The 12,337-nt window shown below is 30.2% G+C and overlaps 5 protein-coding genes across 10 annotated transcripts; 3 read left to right on the forward strand and 2 right to left on the reverse strand.

Moving 5' to 3' along the window:
- The first annotated feature begins 117 nt into the window (after positions 1 to 117).
- LOC143198547 (gamma-soluble NSF attachment protein) lies at positions 118 to 1,996 on the forward strand. The gene is made up of 8 exons (XM_076407845.1): positions 118 to 276; positions 327 to 394; positions 455 to 539; positions 612 to 837; positions 893 to 963; positions 1,017 to 1,171; positions 1,227 to 1,468; positions 1,523 to 1,996. Exons 1-8 carry the CDS (start codon positions 215 to 217, stop codon positions 1,631 to 1,633), a joined length of 1,020 nt encoding a protein of 339 aa, XP_076263960.1. The 5' UTR covers positions 118 to 214; the 3' UTR covers positions 1,634 to 1,996.
- Positions 1,997 to 2,066: 70 nt separating this feature from the next.
- Positions 2,067 to 5,958, reverse strand: ArfGAP1 (ADP-ribosylation factor GTPase-activating protein 1). Of its 3 annotated transcripts, XM_076408038.1 has the most exons (10): positions 5,710 to 5,958; positions 5,338 to 5,505; positions 5,164 to 5,277; positions 4,844 to 5,103; positions 4,672 to 4,786; positions 4,489 to 4,611; positions 4,320 to 4,379; positions 3,480 to 3,673; positions 3,337 to 3,426; positions 2,067 to 2,701 (listed from the first exon to the last, which is right to left on the reverse strand). In XM_076408038.1, the coding sequence occupies exons 1-10, from the start codon at positions 5,767 to 5,769 to the stop codon at positions 2,554 to 2,556; spliced, it is 1,332 nt and encodes a 443-aa protein (XP_076264153.1). In that variant the 5' UTR covers positions 5,770 to 5,958; the 3' UTR covers positions 2,067 to 2,553. The 3 variants fall into 3 exon arrangements, with proteins under 3 accessions (XP_076264153.1, XP_076264155.1, XP_076264154.1); XM_076408040.1 differs by lacking the exon at positions 4,320 to 4,379 and having other exon boundaries at positions 4,522 to 4,611; XM_076408039.1 differs by lacking the exon at positions 4,320 to 4,379.
- A 193-nt stretch (positions 5,959 to 6,151) lies between these two features.
- On the forward strand, positions 6,152 to 7,764 carry Rtc1 (RNA terminal phosphate cyclase 1). Its single transcript, XM_076407843.1, has 5 exons — positions 6,152 to 6,551; positions 6,608 to 6,793; positions 6,850 to 6,954; positions 7,008 to 7,207; positions 7,264 to 7,764. Exons 1-5 carry the CDS (start codon positions 6,257 to 6,259, stop codon positions 7,615 to 7,617), a joined length of 1,140 nt encoding a protein of 379 aa, XP_076263958.1. The 5' UTR covers positions 6,152 to 6,256; the 3' UTR covers positions 7,618 to 7,764.
- On the forward strand, positions 7,679 to 11,013 carry LOC143198545 (E3 ubiquitin-protein ligase LRSAM1). 4 transcript variants are annotated; one of them, XM_076407839.1, is made up of 14 exons: positions 7,679 to 7,994; positions 8,046 to 8,288; positions 8,340 to 8,640; positions 8,696 to 8,790; positions 8,883 to 8,912; positions 9,044 to 9,145; positions 9,198 to 9,306; positions 9,360 to 9,477; positions 9,537 to 9,662; positions 9,715 to 9,958; positions 10,011 to 10,180; positions 10,234 to 10,352; positions 10,406 to 10,629; positions 10,696 to 11,013. In XM_076407839.1, exons 1-14 carry the CDS (start codon positions 7,872 to 7,874, stop codon positions 10,822 to 10,824), a joined length of 2,133 nt encoding a protein of 710 aa, XP_076263954.1. In that variant the 5' UTR covers positions 7,679 to 7,871; the 3' UTR covers positions 10,825 to 11,013. The 4 variants fall into 4 exon arrangements, with proteins under 4 accessions (XP_076263954.1, XP_076263955.1, XP_076263956.1 ...); XM_076407840.1 differs by lacking the exon at positions 8,883 to 8,912; XM_076407841.1 differs by lacking the exons at positions 8,340 to 8,640; positions 8,696 to 8,790.
- Chrac-14 (DNA polymerase epsilon subunit 3 Chrac-14) lies at positions 11,008 to 11,656 on the reverse strand. The gene is made up of 2 exons (XM_076407855.1): positions 11,258 to 11,656; positions 11,008 to 11,202 (listed from the first exon to the last, which is right to left on the reverse strand). The coding sequence occupies exons 1-2, from the start codon at positions 11,526 to 11,528 to the stop codon at positions 11,081 to 11,083; spliced, it is 393 nt and encodes a 130-aa protein (XP_076263970.1). The 5' UTR covers positions 11,529 to 11,656; the 3' UTR covers positions 11,008 to 11,080.
- Positions 11,657 to 12,337: the final 681 nt, after the last annotated feature.

The raw sequence follows: 12,337 nt of genomic DNA on the forward strand, positions 1-12,337 counted from the left end.
TGTACATTGATGCCAAATTTTTACAGCGCTGTCACGCTTCTTCTTAATATATCTGGCAGTTAGCTGATAGCACACATCTAATGATTTTTTCATATATTTTTCTAAGTTGCCCCACCTTGAAACGTCAATGTGTCAAATTAAAGAACATTGTAAACATTAGTAATTTTATTTATCCAAAAAAATTGAACTCAATTTTAAATATTATAAATTAACGATGATGTCTAGTAGTAAAAAGATGGATGAAGGCTTGGAGCATATTAAAAATGCTGAAAAAAGGTATTGTCGCCATATTACAAAATTTAGCAGATCAATATGTTCTTTTTTAGTTTGAAAACGTCTTTATTAAAGTGGCGTCCTGATTATGAAAATGCGGCAGATGAATATAATAAAGCAGGTTTGTTTATTGTAAAAACGTAATCTCAAAATACACCTGACCCTTTTTTAAAAATTCTAGCAACCTGTTTCCGTAATGCTAAAGCATATCAGCAGTGCAGGGATTGCCTCCTTAAGGCTGTGGAGTGTTTTAAAGAAAATAAAGCGTATCCTTTCCTGGAATAATTATGTGATATTTCAAATCCATTTATAATATATATTATCCTTAAATTTTTCAGTATTTTTCATGCTGCTAAGGCACTTGATCAGTGTATTTTAGTTTCTAAAGAGATGGGGGATCTCCGAGATATTTATAAAATGTCAGAACGTGCTGCCAACATGTTCCAGAGTAATGGTAGTGCAGATTCTGCAGTGTCATCATTGGAGAGAGCAGCAAAAATTTTGGAATCACAAGTTCCAATAGAAGCTTTAAATTTATACAAACATGCAGCTGAAATATCTATTGTATGTACTTTAATTATTCCTGCCAATTATTTACTTATTCATTTAATGCTTAAAGATTCAAGATAATCCAAGACAAGCCGCTGAGCATACTAGTAAAGTAGCCAGGTTACATGTAAAATTATTACAGTAAGTAGTTAAAAGAGATGTTTCTGTTTTCATTGAAATATATTTTTATTTAGATATGACCTAGCTGCAGATGCCATAAGAAGAGAGATAGGGCTATACCAGCAAACTGAAAATCACAGAGCTTTAGGAAGAATTGTAGTTGCACTGGTTTTAGTTCAGTTAGCTAGAGGAGATATTGTGGCTGCTGAAAAGGCATTTAAGGAGTGGGGTAAGATGTAATATGTTATCTAACTACATTAATATACAATGTAATAAAATATTAGGAAGTTATTGTGAAGCACCAGAAATTCAGAATCTGGAGATGCTTCTACAAGCTTATGATGAAGAAGATCCTGATAATGCTAAAAGAGCCTTGAATGACTCATTTATTAAAAATATGGATGTTGAATATGCCATTTTGGCCAGAAGTGTTCCTTTACCACAAGGAGGAGTAGTAATTCAAAAGAAACCAATTGTTGAAAATGCTGCTGATGAATATAAACCTGTTAGGCCAGTGACTGATCAAGTAAGAGGCACCTTTAGAGAAAAAATTTAATATGAAATAACATATTTCTTTTAGTATACACCAAGCTCAACTTATAGAGGAAACAGTGTTGATGAACCCAATGATGAAAAACCTATTACAGAAACAGCAGATGAAGAGGATGAATATGCAGGTGGTTTGTGTTAATTTAAATTGTTATTTTCACAAGGATAATACAGCTTCCATATTCCATATGGAGACAGATATGCTTAATTTAAATAAGTCACTTAGCAGTAGAATCTATCCTTAAATCACTTTCTCTCTCTCACTATTTCTGATGTAAATAATAAGTATGATGATTCTCTGAATGTGTGGTGCTGTGGATTGTAAAGTGTTAGATATATTCCTTGTCTAAGCTGGTTTTTAATGGTTAACTATGTTATTTAGGCCTATAAATTATAAAATACCAGTAAATTGTACTCAACGACGTTTTTTCTAGTCACGTTGTACTATGGATAACATTGTTTGACTTTTGTTATATGTATATTAATAAAATGCTATTAAAACTCCCATGAGGTTTTCATTCTAAAATCATTCTATCCTGACAGCAATATTTCTCTTAAAATAAAACAATTAAAGAAACTCTCGACCATATTCTTTTATTTTTAGGGCAGTATCTTTATGTTTTTAATTACAGTTACCACTAAATATAATTAAAAAAACTAATATTGTTTATGTATATATGCTGAAACACCAATAACAATCTATATGCATATGTATTATATATGTATATATAATACATATACATATGTATGTAACACTCATAATAGGATAATGAATAAACCATTCATATCATAATAAAATGATGAATATACCATATTAGAATACTTATTTTTTTACCAACAGACAAATTGATTTACTATCAACAATTAAAAAAATATTTGTAGATATAAGCCACAGATCCAAAAGGCTTTGGGATATGGGATCGCCGTTTGGAAACACTTATAGAGCACCAAAATAATTGAAAGTGTATATTTTAACAAGAAAAAATACCATACCATAAATTTGAATAAAAATCTGTTACATGGCAAATGAGGCGGTAGTCGGTTTTCCTAACTTATGAGGATCTAATTGTTTAGGCTTTCCCATAATTCGTCATCTCCCCATTTATCATCATAGGTAGACTTCTTCTGTTCTTTCTGTTTCTTCTCTTTTCTATTGGTAGCTCTTGACTCTGTAGGAGATGTTGTAACACTATTTGTGGCTGAGTATTCTCTATAAAATAAATATTTACAAGTTAGTACTTGTGTAAACAAGGCCCATTTAGACTTTAACACTACTAATGGGTTTAACTCATCAACTTCCTTAGCAACATGGTTTATATTATAATCTCTAAAATTAATTCAACTGTTTGAAGAGGTTTTTTGATTTTCATGGATTTACACAAATTGTTCTTTGGATAAGTGCTCTCTTATATTGCTCTGGACGACATTGAAGGATATAATAAAAACGTTAAAACATAAAGACGACAGTGGTTATATCAACTTGTTTTATACTGAGAATAGTCGGATCAGGAAAAAGTGGAGACGAAAATGAGGCATTATGACCAACAGATAAACATAGACTCAAAATCCAAATCGCGGTAAGCCTTGAATAGAGAATCAACAGTTGACTGAGATATAAATATAGGTTACATGTAAAAGCTGCTTACATCTGAATTCTACAAGAAGTTATTATACCTTACCCAAATCCATGACCTTTTATAATAATAAACATATAAAAAAGATAATTGTCTATTATAAGTTTATTACTGTTTGGAACACGGCATAAATAACAATTAGTTAGCACAAAATAAATATTTTTTCTTTTCTACAGATCACAGTATGGAGTTAAATTAAATGAAATCTTACCGATAATCGGACTGATATCCACTTGGTGTATCATTTTGATAACCCCAACTGGAATCCCAATTTTGGTTTGACGATTTCGGACTGGAAGCTCTAAAACTCTTATAATTAAAAATTGCCTCTAAGTAATATTTTAGCGACACTACTTTGAACCTTGCTGACTCCCGATACTCCAGTCGTCTTCCCTGCCATAACCGTTGCCGCTACTCACCAGAGATGATTTTTCACCTGGCGAATGGTAGTTTTCGCCGCCTACTTGTCCATAGCCTCCTGAATGATAATCAGAAGAAGTATTATTTCCGCTCATTTCCTTCCAACCTTTACGACCCAGCTCGCCCATCTATTGTATATATATAGAAATTGTATATAAAAGCATATCTAGAGAATACGTTTTAAAAAATGTTAGAAAACCCAATCCAAGATTTGAAATACTAGATTTCTCAAAAGAAAGTCTATAAATGTTTAATGTCAACACAAGTTTGATGTGTGATGGAGATCAATGTTCTGGAATCCATGTCCAGAGTAGGGCCCCTTTGTAATTAAGAGAGTTAAAAAGATAACTGGCGATCGTAGCACACAGAAGACTCTGTAATATTTAAAATTTTCGCTGGTGAGAGCTGAAAAAAGTATTTAAATATTCATAGATCATTCGACACCATATTTTGCTTGAATACCTAAACTTTTACCATTTTAAAATTCTATTGGTACAAGAACTAAAGCGCCAGGAAGCCAGTCACTTCATAAACAAGATCAGCAGAATTGCTGACTAATAGGAATTTGTTTGATAAACAGCTTACTTCTTTAATCAATCCATTAAAAAAAAAATTCTTTTGAGGTACCTAGTATTAAACTGTTTGCATATTGTCAAAGAAGTTATATATAAAAGTTCATAATATGAGATGTACAAATTAGAAAGCTATTTATCATAGAAAATATTCATCATATTCAATCATAATAAAGTATGGCCTATATTTATATTGTTTTACCTTACTTGTTATACTGGTCACTTGACTACTAACATCCTCAATGAGAGTACCCTGCCTAACCTAATTAAAGGAAAACAGAAAAAGGAAATAAAGCAATATGAACAAAACAAAACAAACGCAAGGTAATGAAAATAATATGAAGGGACAAACACAAAGAAATAAAACAAACCTTTTCGCCTACTTGTGAGCTAATATCAACTACCTTCTGGCTGGCTAATCCTCCATATTTCACAGCATTCTCCGTTGCTTTGTTGGCTATTTTCGTTGCAGATGTTGATAAGAATGACCAGCCCTATAGGATGAATTATGTAGGAAAATGATAAAAAACATTTAACTAGGTGATTCTACCTACACTTGCTAATGATGACAATGCTGTGTCAACAAATTCTTGTGACTGACTTCTAGGTGGTGGCTCTTTAGTATACCCAAAACCACTATATTTTCCTCCTTGGCTTGGGGGCAAATCACTGTATTAAATAATAAATGTAAAGTATTTCATAAACATTGAATATTATTGAACATACTCTCTTTTGGTTGCATTTTCTGCTTGTTTTCTAGCAAAGAAAGCTTCTTTCTCATCTTTAAAAGTTGCAGAATTATAATTTTGATAACCCCCTTGATAACTGTCTGTATTATTATAAGATGATTGGTAAGAAGATGATGAATAATTATTACTACTAGAAGAGTAAGACTGGGATTGTGAAGGAGAAATATAGCTACTTGTATAGTTCTGAGCTGGGGATTTCTTTGCATCCCATGGTTTTCCTTGAGCTATAGTAGAAATCTAAAAAAATATATTTATATGTATATAAAAATGCAACTAACTTGTTCAAAAATGCTATACTTTATCTCTATAAAGGGCAGCAGCTTTAGTATTGTACTTTTGTTGGATGGTCATGGTATCCTCCCAATCTGGTTGGGCTTCAAAAAAAACCCTAGCATTTCTGTTACCACCTACCTATAATTATAAATTTATTATTATATAAAATATAAGAAACTAAGTCCATTGAAATTAAACCTTCATTTTTTCCAATTCTGTATCCTTCCATTTATCCATTGTCACAGACCTTACAAATGAAAGATGAACTCCAAGGCCTCTATGTTTACCAGAACACTCCAAACATATCCAAATTCCATAAGTAACAGACACCCACTGTGGGTTATGTGTTCCACATTCAAAACATCTCTAAAAGTAAAGATAACTTGATAGTTAATTTGAATTATTTAAAGTAGAATACTATTTATACCAATTTTTAAATCATAAAACATATGTTAATTTTTCATTCAATATTTGTTTGTAAATAGCACGAATATGACATAAACACAATATAATATTTAGCAGATTAATATCTACAATATCTTACGATAAAACCATAAATAATGAACTTACATCATTTTCATTGTGGGGCTTTAATTCTTGTAAAACACGTCGGGTTCGGGGACTGGCCATTTTCTTTGTTTAGTTAATACTTGTTACTAACTAACAAATAGTTTCAATAGTAAATTAATCTCATTGCACTGTTAGCACATACATTAAACATTAATAAGAATACATATCCTTTTTCTAAAAAGAAAGCTATTTAAGAAAGTTGGGATGAAATCTTTTGACGTGGAGGTCGATTTACAGCTGTAATATGACGTTTTTGATTTGCCACAGAATACGATAGTCTTGATATATGATTACATATTATTAATGTTAAAATTGATAGATATTTTTAAGTACATACTTAAGAGTTTTTAATTTTCATAATACTGATTTATTGGACAATCTTACTTAAAGCACTTATCTTATAATATCATATATTTATATAAATTCAAATTAGATTTACTTCTAAACAGAAGAAGAATTTGTTGAGTTAACCTTTCTTTTCGCTCTAATATTGTTTATTTCTATTTTTTTGTAAATAGCATGTGTGTTAATTTATGTTATATAAAACATGACAACTGCTATTCAAAAAGGAAATACACTGCATTACAAAGGGTCAAGTTTTTTTAAACAACGATTAATTCTATCTGTTTTAAGTGGAAAATCAGTTAGAATTACAGATATTAGAACTAGAGATGATATACCAGGTTTGAGAGAATTTGAAGTAAGTTTAATAAGACTGTTAGACAAAGTTACAAATGGAACACTAATCGAACTAAATGAAGCTGGTACAGCATTATATTTTCAACCTGGATTGTTGTATGGAGGAAAAATTGATCACGTTTGTTCACTTCAAAGGGGGATCGGTAAAAAATAAATATACATGCTTATATTATATAAGAATATTTCATATTATTTTTAGGGTACTATTTGGAAGCACTTCTAATGCTAGGTTTCTTTTGTAAACAACCTCTACATGCAACTTTGCAAGGAGTGACTAGTAACAATATAGATCCATCTGTAGATCTTTTAAAAACATCAATGCTACAAACATTGAAAAAGTTTGTTATTGATGATGAAGGGTTAGACATTAAAATTTGTAAAAGAGGTATAAATTATATAAATATACTTTGTAAATTATAAATAGGCAGTTATATTTTTTAGGGTTACTTCCTTTAGGTGGAGGTGAAATTATATTTCGTTGTCCTGTTCGAACTAAATTAAGACCTGTTCAGTTCTCAGATAGTGGCATGGTTAAGAGAATTCGAGGTTAATATACACAACATTTGTTACTACTATTTTATTATAACATGTATTTTTAGGAACTGCTTATGCTTTAAGAGTATCCCCTGCAATGACCAACCGCATGGTAGAAAAAGCTAAGGGTGTATTACTAAACTTCATTCCTGATGTATATATAACCACTGATCAATGCAAAGGAAAAAATGCTGGGAAAAGTCCTGGTTTTGGTATACATTTATATGCAGAAACCACTAATGGAGTTATATATTCTGCTGAACAGGCATGCTATTTTAAACTGATTTTATTTAATTTATTTTAATGATGTTTAAATTGTAGGTATCGAATGTGGTATCAAATGGTGAAGAACCATCAATACCTGAAGATTTAGGGACAGCTGCAGCCCAAAGACTTCTGTATGAAATCTATTTAGGTGGTGTTACAGATTCAACTTCTCAGGCTCTAGCTATTCTAAACATAGCATTAGGACAAAAAGATGTATCAAAAATTGTGATTGGCCCTTTAACTGAATTTGCCATAGGATTATTAAGAAATTTAAGAGAATTTTTTGGAATCACTTTTAAAATCGAACATTATGAAAATGAGGATGATCAAGGAGGCACAGGAGGAAGAAAGGTTTTATTAACTTGCGTAGGAATAGGGTACTCGAACATCAGTAAAAGAACGATATAGAAAAGAAAATTTATTGGTACTGGGTTTGATAATGCCTTTTCTTTGATAAGAAGAAGATGTCATATGTTTTATGTCAAAAATTGTTAATAACCTTATATTGTCATTGTCGTTTAGTATTTTAAATATACAGTACAACAATCAATAAAATGTAATTATTTATAAATTAGTCACAGTTTTATACGCCCTCCCGAAAGTTTGTTATAAGGGTACTAAGAAATGAGGCAAACATTATTCTACAAAATCGCACTGTGTTTATGGTCATAACATTGATTTACTATTTAAAATATGTGCCTTTTCTGATATGTGATATTAATTTTATAATGTTTCGGCGAAAAAAATCCGTTAACAAAAAGAAACTTGAACACAAGCTTTATTTAGTAAGTTTGTTATAACATACCAAGCCAATATAACTAATATTTATCTTTTAGGCCAGAGAATCACCAGAGTTAATATTTGATCTTTCTGATTGTGATTTAATTAATATCCCTAGTGGAGTTTATTCGTTATGCCGAGTGTTTCGGAAAGAATCACTTAGATTGCAAAACAATCAGTTGAGTTCATTGGCAGGGGGTGGTGACTTAAAGGATTTAAGTAATCTTTTAATTTTGGATTTACATAACAATTTCTTTTCATCAATATCAAATGATATAGGCCTATTGATAACTTTACAAGTAGGTGCAGATTTTTATAAAATGTATTTATTTAACTAATACTTTAAACAGGAATTATATTTACAAGATAATCAGCTAAAACATTTACCTGATTCATTGTGCCATCTAATTAATTTAAAGCATCTAGATGTCTCTAATAATCACTTAAAAAAATTACCTGAAAATATAGGTAATTTAATTAATCTAAATATTTTAAAACTAAAAGGTAATAATGGATTGAAAAAAATACCTAAAATGATTTGCAAAATGCAACAATTAACATTAATAGAAATAGATTCTGAAGGTTTTTTATATCCACCTAGTGATGTAGCATTAGAAGGCACTGAGTGTATTATGAGGTATATATGTAAAGGTATGGATTATATCTTAACATTTTTAATGTATACTGTAATTTTTTGTGTATTTAGATACTGAATTTGAGTATGTATCACCTAGTGATTTAAAAAGCATTACTAAAAGTGATACATCAACTAATTTATTAGAAGAAGAAGATGCTTTTAAGGTAGTTTTATGATGGTTTGGAATTAATTAGAAAGCTTGATCATACCTCATGTTCATTGCTCATGTTTAGTTATTTTATCTTTTATTTTCCAGGAAAAAATATGGACCCTAGAAAGATTAAAGGCATGTGCATTACTTAACTTTTAATTTATTTTAAGCTTTTTAAATATCTTATGCATTTTCATGTATAAAGTTGTTGCTTTTTCATTTACATAATGCACATTTGAAAATGAAAAGGTATTTTTATATTGTAGCTAAAGAAAATGCAGGAATTTTTAGAAATAGAAAAAAATAATGAACTCCAGCAGAAGCAAGAAATTGAATTGTCTAACTTACATAAAGTCAGCAGAGATCAAGTATGATATTTATAACTGTGGTTGTTTTTGAGATTTACATGTTTTTTTGCAGTTGTTAGCATCCTTGACAGCAGAACAAGTAAAGTTTGATGATAAGCTTAATAAAATTCACAAGAAAAAAGAGTTAGAACGTTTTCATTTAATTGAGCAATTGAAGGAAGGTTAATATGTTTAACTCCAGATTATAATAAATCATAACATATTTATGTTTCAGCTGAGGATGTTGCAGATGAAGCGATAAGTAAATTATTGGCATATAATAAGGAACCGCTTGCACAACTATTAGAGAAAGAAATGGATGAAGAGCAAAAGCTTTTGGTTGCCGTGAATAAGTTAGAACTAGATTTTATTGCTTTGATTTAACAAACTATTTCTCCAAGTTTTATTTTAGGTATAATGAAACCCTTCACAAAGATGATATATTAAGTGCTATGCAGAATATTTTAACTCAGGAATCTGAAAGGTTTAAAAAGCTTGATAAATATAGAGTTGAAACTTCCCAATATATTCTTGAAAAGTAAGTAATAAATGCAACTATTCTTTTTTGTTATGTATTAATAATTTTATAGGGAGCTACAAACAGAATCTAAATTATCTGAAATTCTTCAAAATCATTGTTTAGACAAAACAAATTTAGTCAATAAATTAATGGAAGACAGTGATTTACAAAAAGCGGCTGTTAGTACTCTTTTGGAAAGAGGAGATGCCCGTAGCTGGGGATTACTGCAAGAAATTCGCTTAGTTGAGGGTCATTTACTTGCCTTAACTAATATTGAAATTGAGAAGAGCAAATTAAAAATGAATGAGCAATTGGTAGTAAATTAATACATATATAAAAATATAAGCTATTATGATGTAATTTTAGAACGACCTGTCGGAAAAACGAGCGAATCTGTCTATCTTGTTAGTTGACTTGATGGATCGACAAAAAGCAAGAAGAACACAAATTTTAAACACTTTACAAGAAATGGAACACCAAAATACTACTAATGAAAACGATTTTTGGTTAAGGCAATACCAACAATTGTTGAATAGGTCAGGTACTCAGTGAAAATAAAAGAGGCAAATTATTGATCTCAATGTTACAGATTACCAGAAGGATTGTCAGAGGCTCAAAAAAATATTGACCATAAGTTATTAGAGATTTTACTCTCTAAGGGTGTACTTCATTGTTTACCATTTCTAGCGAGTATAATACAAAGTCAATGTGAGACCAATTACTTGATTATTGGTTTCAATTGCTTAATTTGTTTGCTTCAGGGAATTTTAAAAATATTACCAATGAAGATTTGGCTCTTGCTGGTCTTACGAATTCTACGGATCGTTTAAAAATTCTTGAAGCCCTTAATATTTACATAAAGGAATATCTCTCAGATTTCTCACCATCAGCTCCTCCTGAAGATGAGGAAGCAGCATCAGCACCATTATTAAAAGACTTGGTGCCTGTAGATGCTGTAGAATGTGTTATTTGTATGGACAACCAGGTAGGTATATTAAAAAAATTATCATTAAAATAAAATTTCTTAAACCTGGATTACTATTTTTTTCAGTGTCATATTATATTTCTGCCTTGTGGTCATTTATGCTGCTGTTCAAATTGTGCAATATCTGTAGTTGGCTGCCCCTTATGCCGAACAGTAATAGACAGAAAAATCACGATGATGGAATTACAGATTTAATTGTCAATTGCTTTATATAAAGCCAATTTTAATTATACATTTTCCCACAACTATTCAATGCTTATATTTTTATTTATTGAAAAAATACTCTAATTATTTTCTAATATTCTACTGTTGCCACATTCTACTCTATCCAGTTAAGACTGTTTTACTTTGTATATTGTTATTAAAAATAATTGTAGCTTACAATACTATTAATTTTATTTATACCTTTCAAACAAATAAACAGCATAAACAAACTAACATACAGAAAAGTTCAGTCACCAGTTTCATCGTCCATGGCTTCATCTTCCTGTTCTTCTTCGATATCTTCATTGCCATTTTCAACCGGTTTCTTTGGTTTTGGTAAAGCTTTTTTATTCTTTGACTCTTTAAAATCTATAAAACGTCGCATTATATGAAAGTTGCCAATGAATTATGTGACTTGTAATACCTTTCAAAACTCTTTGTAGTGGTTCGATGAAATCATCAAATTCCAACTCCTCCAAAGCTTTAATAACATCTAGACCTAGAAGTGTCTTTCGTTTTTCTCTTTGTGCTTCTTGCGAAGCCTGTGAGGTCAGGAATAAAACAAACACGGACGCAGCCCTTGATAACGCAGCTCTTGCATCTTTTCCAATAATAACACTCTCAGGTAGAGATTCTTTAATAATTCTAGCTACGGTGGCTCCTGGTAAATTTAGATCTTCCAATTTTTCAGCCATGTTTCTTTTAAATTATTATGTATCGCTTATGTTACAACTATGTTTTTTGTACACAGTTCTGAATAAAAAGCAACACAAATTACTTAGGTTATAGTAGGACCAAAATTGATATCTGACATATTCCCGCCTAAACTACTTCCGCATAATATCTAGGTCAGTTACACATACAGAACGGAAAATGTTTTATCCGTATCTTACGGACTTACAAGAAAAAACCATAATAAAATAGATTTTCAAAATATTTTTGACAAAAATTGCAACCTTATTGCAACAACATACTATTGAAATAATGTTAACTGATTGATCAGTTCAAGGATGAGTTCAATTGTATTTAATGGAATTGAATTACATTACTAAAAAGGATCTGTTATATAAATACACTTAATTTATCAGTATTTTTCAATGAACTGTTTCTAGTCATTTTAATTAGGACTTTTATTAATTCAATGAACACGGAGAAAAACATGAATTTATTGACGTCCAAATAATTGATATTTTGTACTATTTCTATTATCTGCATATATCCTTTTGTATTTACACTGTATTATATAATTAGTAAGTTATTTTTAAAATGTTGACAAGTATTTTTAAAAATGTTATAAATATCATCTCAAAAGGTAGCAAGTCATAAAGTAAATTAAAATGGTTTTGAAGATGATTTAGATTTTATTACATAAGTTTAAATAAAATTTGGATATATCAATACCCAAACAAATCATGTGCTAATATCATAGGCTAATATTTAGTTAAAGTTGCGCAGCATATCAATAGCTGGTAGTTAACGCACCTTTATATAGGTGATTATTCGG

Source organism: Rhynchophorus ferrugineus, unplaced genomic scaffold, assembly GCF_030347505.1.
Source record: "Rhynchophorus ferrugineus isolate W39M unplaced genomic scaffold, kcgeb_rfMv2 rfM6, whole genome shotgun sequence".
NCBI classification, from domain to species: Eukaryota; Metazoa; Arthropoda; class Insecta; order Coleoptera; family Curculionidae; genus Rhynchophorus; species Rhynchophorus ferrugineus.